This window comes from Dermacentor albipictus, chromosome 6 (assembly GCF_038994185.2).
Source record: "Dermacentor albipictus isolate Rhodes 1998 colony chromosome 6, USDA_Dalb.pri_finalv2, whole genome shotgun sequence".
NCBI classification, from domain to species: Eukaryota; Metazoa; Arthropoda; class Arachnida; order Ixodida; family Ixodidae; genus Dermacentor; species Dermacentor albipictus.
The window spans coordinates 88,596,544-88,610,323 of NC_091826.1; the positions used below are offsets into that span (position 1 = coordinate 88,596,544).

The window sequence follows — 13,780 nt, forward strand, 5'->3', positions numbered from 1 at the left end:
TTTTTTTTAAAATCCAAGGGTTCTTCTACATTTGTTTTTGTTTGTTTTTCAGCTTCAGTTGCTCTACTTTGCTGGAAATGCAGCTAAATGTAATACAAAAGCACAAAGCATAACAATAGCTGACCGTGGTTTCTCTACTAATTATGGAAATAAGTGGAGCATTTCCAACATATTTTGGCTAACTCATTCGTGAATCGGCTCACTCTCTCGCTGAGAGTCAAATCTGCGGGTGAATCTCAGTCCAAGTGAGCCCTGGGCTAAAAACGTATTTTGTCAGCGAGTCTCAGAAGGGCCCATTCATTTTGCCGACCTATGATTTCAAATATAAAGTGACATGTTCGGACCTTGTACGTATAAGTATATCATTTTTTTGAAGAAATCTTGGTGGATTTAGCCGCTGCGATTCTGCTTGCGCCCAAACCCACTTCCTGAATGCGCCGAGTGCTAAAAGAGACTTCCAGCTGTTGCCGTCCGCTAAGCAATCAAAATTGTTGAAGTAACCTATTCTTTGCTGAAATTTAGACACATTTCGCAATGACAACATCGCACCGGTACGCTACTGGAGGCTACATCATATGAGCGATCCTAAAAGGGTCATGCACAGTTGAGATATTAGTCAACGAAAATTTACTTCCTTCTGCTGCAAAGTTGCAGCTTTTCTGAAACTGCAACCTTTCCGACCATAGTGAAAATTTACTCTCCTGCGTTCAAGTAATGGCTTACCTTTTCATTGAATTTTGGGAGAAATCAGTTCACTCAGCGAAGCTATGAGTTTAACGCATGGCCGCTGCTGACATTTCCTTCCAATTATCCCGCTTCAGCGCCGTGGCATCGCAAATCTGACGACGTAATGTCTTCCTCTGACTTACTACTGGTGCTGTGATAAAAAGAAGATTGGCGGAGCATCCATCCTTTAGTGTGGGTTGGCTACATAGATGCTGTTATCAGTAGATATGATGGTTAGTGCGTAATTGTTGATGATATGTTTTCAAGAATAATTATTATGAAAGGCGGCACATACCCCGTGATACATTCCGCGTGACCCTAGCTGCCATCAAAAGAGCGGCACAAACCCATTAACAAATACCCGGCGACCCATGTTAGTGTCAGAAGTTTATTGAAGAGTGGCACATACCCAAGGGCACATGCCTACTGAACAGGAAATACCCAGTGTAACATACCCAATTACCAAATTTTGAGTGAGAGGATTTTGAAGATTGGCACGTAACCAGGTTTGCACACCCTATTACCGAAGTTAGTCCAATGGTTAGTTTTGAAGCCGGTTCGCTCAGTACAACAGCCCGACACTCTGCCCAATTGACTATGGGCTACCCACTAACCCCAACTGGCAGGAAAGAGGTTAGGCACAGCGCACATACATACATACATACATACATACATACATACATACATACATACATACATACATACATACATACATACATACATACATACATACATACATATATACATACAGAGAAAAGACGGGGAATGCGGGAGATGGCAATTCAAGACGATGAGGAAAACGTGAAGACGGTGAATGCAGGAGCCAACGTTTCGACAAGTTGACTTGTCTTCTTCAAGGCGACATATGCTTTCCTCGCCACAGTATATATAGGTGGGGTTCTTCTAAAGGGGAGGGGGCGTGAGGCGGGAGTGCGCGAAAACGGGGGAAAGTGTGCCAGCGGTGTCGAATTGAAACGGGGGGAAGTGTGTTAGCGTGTCGAATTATACATACATACATACATACATGCATACATACATACATACATACATACATACATACATACATACATACATACATACATACATACATACATACATACATACATACATACATACATACATACATACATACATACACACAATCATAGATACGTATATACCGGAAACAAAGAACGATAATGGTATCAAAATTCAATCTTGATGCGACGTAATCATACGCATAATCCACACAGGTTCTGTTTTTGTTCAATTTTTCACTGATAGGATGCCGCCAGAAGTTTTCTTTCGCAGCACAAACCAAAGAGAAACTGGTTCATGAAGCTCTTTTTCTCCTGCATTCGAGAAATGATGCATATATGAGAAATGAATGCATATATGCATACGAGAAATGATTTCAACGTTCCGAAATCCTTCGCATTTCGCGGTTGTGGGATCGTTGCCCACGTGCGGCAAGTTGTTATTTCATCCACTATCATTTCCATTAATTTTTCGTTTCTTTATTTCATTTATTAAGCAGAAACAAACCACCCTATGTTGTCCTTGGTGTCCGTGCTTGTAGGCTTCTTATGACATGAACAATAAAAATCAGGCCCCTCGGTTAACTCCAGATCTTACTGTTCTATATGCATATCACACCTTGTAACAGGTGTACTAGCTTGCGGTATTCTTATTTAAATAAAAATAAACAATACAGTGTAGTTACAAAAACCTCACGTTCTCATTATAAGGATGTGAAAAGTGTTTGATTATCATTGTTTGAGAAGGTGGCACCTTATTCGCAAGGAATACACAAATTATAATATATTCCATTCAATCGCTTCTCGCAGTATTCGATTCGAGCTCAATGTTGCCTAGAAAAATGCCATTTCCGTACGATAAAAATTAAACGGTAATTAAAAAAGACTTCAATTAATTCTAGAATGAATTATACAATAAGAATACGAACCAGGAACTCAGTCTAGCTTGTATCATGTACTCTTCCTGCGTCAAACTGTGGCCACTTACAATATTCTTTTTCCAAATTCTTGCCGTTATAGGGACATACGGCGATAATTTTTGTGTGCGAAATTCGAAAAAGAATGTTGGGCTGTAATTTTTAGCAGCAAGAATGAATCCGCTTCCTGCGCAAGTGTAAATTACCATTTCATCGAATTTTCATTTAATGATGTACTTACCTGATTTAGCATCACCCCTTGTTATCTCTTTTGTGGTTCCCCGAATTGCGCTTGAATGTTCTCTTTTGCAGATGTTTACACGCTGTATACCTACTATATGAATGGATTGTGGGTGTACTTCAGTTTAATGCTTGCCTTGGCGGTACTGCCCAACATCATGGTACAAGCGTTCAGCGTAAGCTGGCAGATCGCCGATGAGTGTCCTTCGAGACTAGTTTGGCTCACAAACCTTCTGCTCTTCGGTACGATTCACAGGTAAGACAGTTCGACATTGTGCGCACTGTAGCCAAAATAGGAGCAACAGGTAGACATTACTCTTCGAGTTAAAACGCTGACTCGTTCGCACCAAAATTTCTCTCGGAAGTAGCTTATCGATGGGGGTTCAACATAAGAATATATTTCTGCATTAATTGCCTGTTTCGACAACAATAACTGGCATCTGCCCATCACGTTAACTGTGGGTTCACCAATAAAATAAATATGTTGACGCCACTGCCCATGATGGTCATTGTAATGGCAATTCTTTGGTATAGCGGCTACATATTTTCACCTAAAGTTTGCTCGATGTTTTTAGCTTTGACGCGTACATGTATGATATATTATTTTCTTTCTTTCTCTGCTTTGTATACATTCGCTTCAATAACTCTTTATCTCTAAATTGTAATGCTACCTATGCTTCGAAGGACTCCAGCTCCATCTTCTCCATGCTTCTGCTTTTTTTTTAGCAGTACGACCACTGACCTCTTAATGTTCACTTCCATTTTGAACCCCTGCATCGCTTCAGGAGGGGGTAAAAGGTGCGGGTGCGGGAAGTAGGTGTTCACTTGCCGGTCCTGCTGGGTGAATCGCTTGGCAATCTGTTACCATGTGCACTCCATTCTGGTCCTTTATACTTATCACTTGTGCAATATTGAGCACCTCGATTTGTCATATCTCGATACCATTATGCATACCGTTTGAGACCCTGACGGTTAGTTTCTCTCTCCTAAGATCACATACCACGTGATGTCTGCTTTTGAAGTGATATTGAACATCCGCTGTCTTGGTGCCGAACGAGGCTGGCTAACACTTCAAGGGTTTATCTCGCGCTGACGCGCAAATACCCATAATGTGGACGGGACAAGCCCGCCGTTGCAGTTTAATTATAGGAGTGCCTTCACGCATATTCTGGAAAATTTCACTCTGTCTGAACTCTAGAGCCCAGTTATATTTTCCCTCATCTATTATTTCATTTGCCTTACTATTCCCATAGTTCAATTAAGCATAGCAGTTCATTTTTCTTGTGATCTTTCGTGTTACATTGTCCATTTCCCCATATTTTAGAGACGCTTTGGCCCTCCCAGTCAATTCTCTCCCCTCCCTCCTCCTTTCTTACTCGTCTTCTCTTGTCATGGTTTTGCTTCCTTATGCCTGTACCATTCTAGAGCAATCCTACGAGAAGCCTCTCTATCAGTCAGCCTTTATTCCTCTCCCATTACCCATCACGCTTCCCTGAATGTGGCGTGAAATACAACCACTCTATTTAGGCCGCCAAATGTTCCCTTGGCACGCAGCCACTTGGGTAAGCATGCGAAGAGAGAGTAATTTATTATGATTGAAATGCTGAGAGATCGGCATTCTATTCGGCACTGAGTAAGCACAAAGAGACTAAAAAAGAGAAAGAGAAAAATGCTCACGGTGGTTAATGAGCATGAAAGGCGGGCTAAAACTCTTCAAATTCTAAATACAGACCATTCTAGAGGGAGGGCTTGATGATAGCATTTGGAATTTCACGCCTACAAATCAGCTAAGTGTTTGTTTACATTGTTTTTTTTTTTCAGGCAGTGGCTCACCCTGCGGGCCTGCTGTTACGCGGACAAGACGAGGGAGCTAACGGACTACAACGCATACATGCAGTACAAGAGCGACCGGTGCTTGCTGGACCTCTACAAGTCTTTTCTGAAGTCAGCGCCTCAGCTTGTGCTTCAGACGTACATCCGGTACGACACTAAAGACTGGAGACCGCAGACAGGTATTGCACTTCTGTGCAAAAGGGACCGTTGAATGAACGCCCGATATGTGTCTAATGTTGCCTTGTGCGTTCCAGAAACACCGCGTTGTTTGTTATATATATATATACCCAGCACTTCGACCACTTGCGAGACAGCGGTTACACCGTGACGGTTTATTTAGCAGGCCACGCGCTGAAGGCGATGACGCTGGTCATGATGATGAATATACACAGTTGAGTAGGTGAGAGAGTACACAGTACTGCTTTTCTGTGATTCAAATTTCCGGTGGCGTAATGCTTAGGTTATGTGTTTGGCTCCCACGGGCGGCAACTTGGTTTCTCGTCCACTTTAATTTATCATTTAACACATCAATGAAATCTACAAATAGCTTCCTGTATGCCTTCCTTGGCTTCAAAAGCTGTTGGCTTCATATGGTTATGATGAGCCAAAGTCCGGCCCCAAGGCTACTCTTTCTCTTGTTAATTTAGTCATGAATGATGTGATTTAGACACGCATATCATATCAGTCTACAATCTCAGAGGTCTCTATTCATTATTTTATTTGTTTGTTTAAATAATTGCTTTTTTTTCTTCATATATACTAACCACATGCGGTTCTTCATGGTCAACCAGAGTCTGTATACACGATATTTTCCCCTCTCAGCCGCAATCAGCACAATAAAGAGTTGAACCTTCGACCTAATGCTCAGCATGACAAAGCTATGGCCACTGTTACGGTTGCTTTATTTGAGGAACATTCGCCTCACGCAGCCTGAAATGTCCCCATGTTCTTCAAGCTATCGTTCGCATTAAAGTACACACGATGGCTTCGAGAAATTGAGATGCCCTGGTATACCACATCTCGAGTGGTTGAAACTACCGGAAGTGCCATCCGCTTCGAAACAGGGCGTCGCCAATTGCTGAACTGGCCTGCTCGAACTAATCGGATATTATATACATGCATAGCCCTACAGCATTTTTCTCTATGTTGCCTTGATATTTTCGAACCTCAAAGAGGCATATAGCTAAATATTATGCCGGTGCTGTAATCACTCCGGTTCTACAAATATCTTCACTCCTTCTGTCTACCAAAGCTTTAAACATATTTTGCATAGGTTGACATTTACCAATTAAGGCTTTCATCATTTGAACACCAGTGGTTCTGGAAGGTGGGCGTTACCTTCAGAGAGTGTTGGTATGTGCCCTTGTCGGTAAGTCACAAAGCTCTGAACCTACGTGTCTCGCCGGCTGAATGACTTCGCATTCCATAGAAATTCGCTGACTTGTCTCCACATTTATGGCGCAGCAGACTCATGCCTCACCACGCTGCTAATATTTGCTCCGGTATATTTTCGTTCTTAAACTACCTGCTCCGGCCTCGAACAGCGAGGCACTGCCCTTGTGTTACCGTACAGCTCTTTCTTTCTAGTTTCTTTCTTGCACTGCTGTATATTTCTATTACTCACTTTTTTCTTCATTTTTGCAGCCAATTTACTGTGACTGTCTCTCACACGTTCTTTTTATGACTCCTGGCTGTCCGTTTACATTTCCAATCGTCCAGTACTTGGTAGCCAACTCTTTATGACCACTTTCTTCATCTTCCTTCGAGCATGTTGAGGTACAAATATTCTCTAGCTCCATGAGATAATTTATTTTCGTCCTTTTTCAGGGCCTTTCGGCAAAAATATTTCTTATATGTGCTCCTCATACTCGCAAAGAGTCTGAACCCATGGTACGCTGTACTGTCTCATTTGTGTTTATACGGTGGGCCCAAAGTGATAATCGGCCCACCGGACACTGTTTAACTTGGAACCACGAAACGATATCTGATTTTGAGCACAGAATAGCATTTGGGATTGTTAGCACAAGTGCCATTGCAGCTTCTGCTATTTATAGTACCAACCCATGTTTATTGCAATGCCAAAGTTGTTTCATTATTGATGCATTCCGCGTCGGTTTTGTCTTGAGAATATCTTAATCGATTTTTCGCTTTGATCTTTGCTTCATTCATGCACACATCAATATATTTATATCGCTCGGCTATGTCTATGGGTTTACTGTTGAATTGATGCTGCGTCATGATGAGTCTCTCCAGTTAAGATCATTATTCCTAATTTCACCCGTAGGCGTCGTATGCTAGCACTAGGCCGGCAGCTAAAGCCACGCAGGGTACACATCACATGTGCGTATTTCCTTGATTCAAGCAGCAAAATAAAACAGGCTTGAAAATAACGTGTCAAACTTAACAAAATAACGTAAACTTTGGAAACACGATCAGATAGAAGCTGAAGAAAAACGCGTGAACGTAAGAAACCGTCAATAAAGATACCCTGAAACTTTCACGTACATGAGTGAAACAAGATACGTGTGATCATAAAACAGATCTTTCTGGTTTGTACAATAAGGACCCAAGCTAGTGGCACGTGTTCCCTATAAAGAAAATAACAGTAGAAGTAAAGGCAGATAGAAAATTTCAGAGAGTGATAAACCAATATTGTTTTAGGCGTTGCATTATTAAAAAATAGCTGAAGCAAAGTGTCACAAACTGAATTGAATCAATGATACGCAAGGACTTTTTGAAATTGTTTTTTATTTGTGTAAGAAGTGCACTTGTCGGAAAATTGTTAATGCATGCTTCCAAATGGTATCTGTGCGTTTTCAGGCTTTATTTTGTATAAAAACATTGTGTGCCAAAGCATTGTTTCGGTCTAAGAGATCGCGATGGGCGTATAGAACATTGTATTAGTCAGACCAAACATACTTCGATGATGCCGCTTTTGTCAAGAGTGAAATATAGTTAGGCCACCTTAATGCATTCATGATATCTAAATGGAAATGGTAGAGATAGAGCATAAAGCATAATGAATGGTGGTGAACAGAGAACGCGACAGATGAAATCTTCAATTTTATGTGTTAAAAGTACTCAGCGTTGATTACTTTAACGTGTCTGTGGCAGTGATTACGATACCGAACGCTTAGGGGAAAGTAAGAAAGTACACGTAAATTTTAGAGTGACGTTTCTGTCAATAAAGTACAATATAAAACTTCTTGGCATGCAGTTGGCACTGCCATTCACTCGCTCATCCTGTTACCATGGTGCATGGCGGCTTACGACATGGACCAGCGACGTCGACATCCAGAATGGCCGCCAATTTCGTGGTGCGGCATCATTTTGCACATGGCGTGGAGGATTGGTATAGTAACGTCACGCATCGGCGCCATGGTACTGATGGCGGTGGTGGACGATGACTGGGCTATCGGATACTTCGGTAAGCGCCCCAACATGCCCATAGCGAGTACGTATGCACACAAATACCGAGAGCGTCGAGCTTCACGCCCCATTTGGATTTCAGTGGTCATTTGCGAAGATAGCCAAAACAAAGTGTATAAAATACTTAAATCAGTCATTTTTTTGTACCTTCGGGTTCGAAGTTGTAGTATGGGGCTGGCTACAGATGAAACTCAAGTTATCAGTATCACTGCGCCTATGATGCCTTTACTTCTGCCGTGAAGAAGCTGCAGGTCACCAGTCAGCGGGGACGAAACACGGAAGAAATTAATATGAAGAAAGTACAGTCCAAAAAGAGCCGGAAAGCGGACTTTCAAAACCTGCTACAAGAGGTCTCGCAGAGAGGTGGCGACGGCGGTACATGCATTTTGGCTGCCTCGAGGAGACGGGCAGGCGGAATGTATAGAAATATCCTAAGCGGTCTGTCAATTGAAATTTTAATACGTGATTAGGAAAGAATAAACCGATTGCCAAAATGCCAGGTGACCAGTCCAATACAGTGACTGCGAATGGTGTACGAACTACTATTAATAGTAAACGAAAACAATTACAATGCGTAAGAAGTAATCAACACCCATTTCTCCAACACGAATTGGAACATAACCGGCAAAAGACATTCAAGTAGGAAGATGTGCTCAAATTAAGTGATAAAGGAAAGCGTAACAAGATAACGTCAAGCCCATGGTGGCAGATTGGGCAAGTTGGTACGGCATGGTCTTGTGTTTAGCACACCTCATGTTGGGTGTTATCAAAGAGAGAAGAAGACAAGCAAAAAAAAGATGACAGGATGAGCGGCAACTTCCAATTGGTTTATTGATGCGAAAGCATCAAGTGATCTATTGAGCAAAAAACCCAGCGAGCGCAGCAGCACAAGGCACCTAAATTCCTGTTGGCTACGACGCCATGTCACTTGCGTGCCTCAATGGAGCGGAGCGGGCGAAAGAGACCACATGTTGTAGCGATGGCGAGCCAGGTGTTGCGTGCGTAGAGAGGGCATCGCCGTGACGCCACGTCACACTCCTTCTTGCTCTCCGGAGCCTGTGTTACCCGCAGGTTTCCTGTGCGCGCAAGCTTTCTTGCGCTCTAATTTCACCTCGGCAATCAATAAAATAAATCATGCATAAAAAAGTCGCAGTTCAGCCGGAAAGTTGAAGCACTGAGTGCAACAGAAAGTTAGTAGATAGCTGCACGAAGTAGCTATCTACTTCGTAGCTTCATCGGCTTGATACTTCGTAGCTTGATCGGTCACGTAAACAAGTAAACATTCGCTTACTAATTAAATTACCAGTGGTAGAATGCGCAAGCGCGACTCAACGAGGACGTAGAAAGAAACAGACATACGGAGAGAGGGCTGTCTTTGTCTGTCAGCTTCTTTGTACGTCCTCGTTCCGTCGTGCTTCCACATTCTATCACAGATTCAAACTAAGTAGCCTGTTAAGGTGTTTTAGCTAATTAAAACAGCAGGGTGTCGCGCCCACAGGTAAACATGAACACACATCGCTAGATGACAGCGGAAACTGTCTGTGAAAACGCTGCTGTTATAATAGCGGCAGCAGCTGCGAGCCAATCTATCTCCGTGCCTGCGTCGCTTCAACACGTACGAAATGTCGAAGCTACAGCGCATACGAAGCTGTCATCCATGCGCGCACTTTGCAAAGATCGAAGGCCGCATTGAATTTGGGGCACGCGGGGCGCGCACTTCAGCCATGTCGCAGACCGCTTTCAAGACACACGAGCGCCGGCAACGCGTCCCTATGGCGTCGGCCAAAGGCATCTACTACGGCGTCTGCGATTCGCGTGGCTAACGTCGTAGTAGACGCCGCGGTTGGGCCAACTGCGTAGAGAGCGGGAGGCGAGGAGGGCATCGAGGCACCGTAGCAGCCGCCGGAGAAGAAGGCCTCTTCTCCCTCCCTGATGCAGAACCTCGCGGGGACGGCGATGGCAGAAATCTGCCTGGAGTATCGATATAATTGATAAAAACAATAACTTCGAAATGAAAAACGTTGACGGTAGTCAGTTTCGGATCTACTACCTAACTTTTGGAAACCGATCGTCTTACCCACTGTGCTAAAACAGCGTATCCGTGTTAGCAGGCCTCTGCACACTGCTTTACGACATCATGCTACTTGGGCCGAAATTTCCATTGCCAAGCCCGGCGTGATGAAAGCGGTGGTGTCAAAATCGCCACAGCTTACGCGGGAGCGTTCCCATTAGATTCTATGTCAGTCGGACAAGGTGGCATGACGTCACGGATCGAAGTGCACCGCCCTTTTTCTATCTAGGAGGCTCTGGCCAAGCGTATCAATGCGCTCGCTGGCCCGCGAGGAGTTCATAACCCGAAGCACCGCTCAGCGGTGTTCAGTTGAACCTGAGTGCTTTCGCATTCACAAGTCATAGGAAGTGCTCAGGTGCCCCCTATTCTTTTTCGTGACACCTGCGAATACATTTTGTGACACTTACCTTAAGCTGCACTAAGAACAAAACATCAAGAGAATACTTGGTTAAAGATGAAGTGTGGCGTTCATTTTAGGTCGAAGTGTTTTAGAAGTTTTACTTCCAAAGTGACGTGATACCGTAACAGAGGGAAATTCAACTGACGGCCCGGAGTAAGCACTTAGGCACACAGGAAGATTGAGATTGCCACTGCTTGATGTCGTTGATTATTTTGTGTTTAGCCATGCGAAAGTGAATATCTTATTAGGGAGAAATCTGTGATTGCCTAATATCTTGCCCGCTAAACAGGAGATCAAGTAACTGCATAAGGTGGCAAGTGACAGCACGCATAGGCCCTCAAAAATGTGTACAGTTGGCCGTGAAAGTTTACGGTCCACTGCATCTAGCAAAACGTTGAACTTTCGGCCTGTAAAAAGAGCCAATAAAAAATACATAATAATATATTTCCCGTGTGGTACTAGATACTGGAAATGCGAATTCTAGGCTGCGTTGTCAGCCTGACGATAGATTCAGCTTCTCTTTTTTCAGATCCCGCGATCCGTTACATTTCCTGGTCAACTTCAGAGATTGTGCACGATGGAAAAACAGTATGTTCAATTTACCCCCGTAAGCAGCGGCATATGTGCTAATTGGAATTCAACACCTTGACGGTGGAAAAATCACCTCGAAGATAGGCCCCTAAAAAGTGGTTTCATCGCTGCCCATCTTATCGTAGTGCTTCGTCCGCAATCGGCATGTTCCAAGTGTGGATACCTGCGCTAATTGGTTCCAAGAGTTTTGTTTGAACACTTGGCCTTTGCAAAAAGTACAGCGTCGATCACACTTGTCTAGAGTGGCCCGAAGGCTGCTCCGCACTGCGCCTGCGACGCCTGGCGACAAGCACCGGGTTCGAGATGTGTTGGCCGATAGCGCCACGCGCGTGGACGCTGCGGCATTCGCGGGCGGCCAAGATACAGGCCGCAGCATTCTAGCCGTGTCACGTTCGCGGCTCAGCTGGCAGTGCTCGTCCAGTGATAAAAAGCCGGTGCTTGCGACCCGCAAATCACGCAGGCCTGTATCTTGGCCGCCCGCGAATGCCGCAGATTCCACGCGCCTGGCGCTAACGGCCAACACATCTCGAACCCGGCGCTTGTCGCTAGGCGTCGCAGGCGCAGTGCGGAGCAGCCTTCGGGCCACTCTAGACAAGTGTGATCGACGCTGTACTTTCAGAGCCATAATGTCTCCTACACTGTTATACCACAAACGCCGCTCTGAACTCGTGTTTTTCGAACTCCGTCGCAGACTTCCGACGTGGATGCCGGAAAATGTTCACGCCACGAAGTGGTCAGATAGGCCGCTCCTGCAACGGGGAGGAGTCAACGCGAGAACTTATGCATGCACGCAATTGTTCTCGTATGTACCTACAATGGAGTTCGAAAGTCTGGAGACCACGGTACCAGCAAAAACAATTTTCTCCTAGCACAGCTGTGCAACGTGAAATTGTATTGACCCACAACGCTGGCCAAATATTCGCACGTAGCCAGTGTGGCTGAACTTCACTGTTTATGCCGTGAAGGACAAAAAATTTCGCGGTACTTCCGGACCTTTACCTTTTGCATTCGACTGTACCTCCTATTATTTCTGATGTTCTTCGTGGATTGTGTTGGAGTATTGCTTCGAATGAACTACTCGTAGCCTGTTTGTCATGCTTGACACAGTGCAATAGCATATTTTCAAAGCAAATAATAATAATAATAATAATAATAATAAAGGTAATGGTAAAAATTTTATAATAGTCTCTGGTTCGTTCTCACTGCAGCAGCGTTCTTCATTTTTGTCAGTGCCATGTGCGGCATGGTGACGTCACAGTATTTGGGGAATATAACTTGTCATTTGCCGAATATGTCTCATACATTTTTCTAAGTCTGCATGAGGACGGACTTCTGCAGAAACACTTGTGAGTGAAATGTTGGCACTTAGTGTGCAAGATAAAAAATTGAGTCCTAAAGTTTTATCTTTTCTTCCGATCAGGTACCCACTTTGTGATGACAACGATGTTCGCTGTCGTGTTGACAGATCATCTGGTGCAAATGGAAGTCGCACCAAACATGCCGTTCTGGCAGAAGTTAGCGCACGGAATCGCCATGGGTGCGGCCCTCACATTTTCCTTCTTCAACGTAGCCGACTCTTCGTCACGCCATTGGATGATCCTCATGTACATGTACGCCGGCATGCAAAACGCTGAGGCGCTCGTAGAGTTCTCTAGGGAGTGGACTATCGCTGGGAAACCTTACCAGGGCACGACTGCAATCATCATCGTGGCCGGGTCATTCATCGTAGGTGAGTACACAAACCTGTGGTCGGACGTTCCAGATAACTTTGCAGGCGAGTAGGCCTGGCAGGCGAACTTTATATTGGCGTTCTAATTCAAAGCTCAATTTTGGAGATAGCACTGCCTTGTATTGCGTGAAATCAGCATGAAGATTGCATTTTACAGCTAAACTGCACATGACTCGAATCCCAGGATTTATTGGTCTCCGTCGACAGACCAGTCGACAAAAACCATTCCCCGAATTGAAGCTTGAAGTGCCCATCTCCATCGCAATTACGCATGCAAGACCATCCCAGTATTTGTTTCGATAAACAAAAGCACAAAACAACTGATAAAACCACGTGATAGATGATTAGGCGCCTTCGAACAATGCGAAGCACGTTTCGGAGGAACTTCTTGAACCTGCTTCTTGAACCTTTCCTCCGCTTTTTCTGCCTTGCACAGCAGAAGACACTAGCCAAACCAAGCATTACCATCGTATAAAAATCATATTAATTTTTAGGCGCTCTTTTTTATGAATAGTGAGGCATTGAAATTAATTAACAAACAAGCAAGTTTTACAACTTCCTTCTTTGAAGTGCGCGTTGAGCTGACTGATGTGGCTGTTCTATGCTTATGATGTTTTGTTTTGCTTTCGTCTAACTTTATGAAAAAAAATTTTTACACATTGTAGATGTTGAAGTCCTTTTTATCTCGGGAAATTTCAAGTTTTCTTCCTTCTGTTCTCCTTTGCCAAGTATGTTAAGGGTGTGAACATTTCTTGCATGTATCTTTTAGGTCAATTTCAAGTATAGTTCATGTATGCGTGACTTATTCCCACCTTACTAAAACTTCAA

General features: G+C 44.0%; 1 protein-coding gene across 1 annotated transcript in view; it reads left to right on the plus strand.

Annotated features, from left to right (window-relative positions):
• The window catches only part of LOC139046968 (XK-related protein 4-like), a 29,886-nt gene that overhangs the window by 2,217 nt on the left and 13,889 nt on the right, over positions 1-13,780 (plus strand). The window contains exons 2-5 of the mRNA XM_070520888.1: positions 2,972-3,155; positions 4,721-4,911; positions 7,950-8,159; positions 12,644-12,952. Coding sequence (XP_070376989.1) covers positions 2,972-3,155; positions 4,721-4,911; positions 7,950-8,159; positions 12,644-12,952 — 894 coding nt within the window. The remainder of the gene's footprint in view (positions 1-2,971; positions 3,156-4,720; positions 4,912-7,949; positions 8,160-12,643; positions 12,953-13,780) is intronic.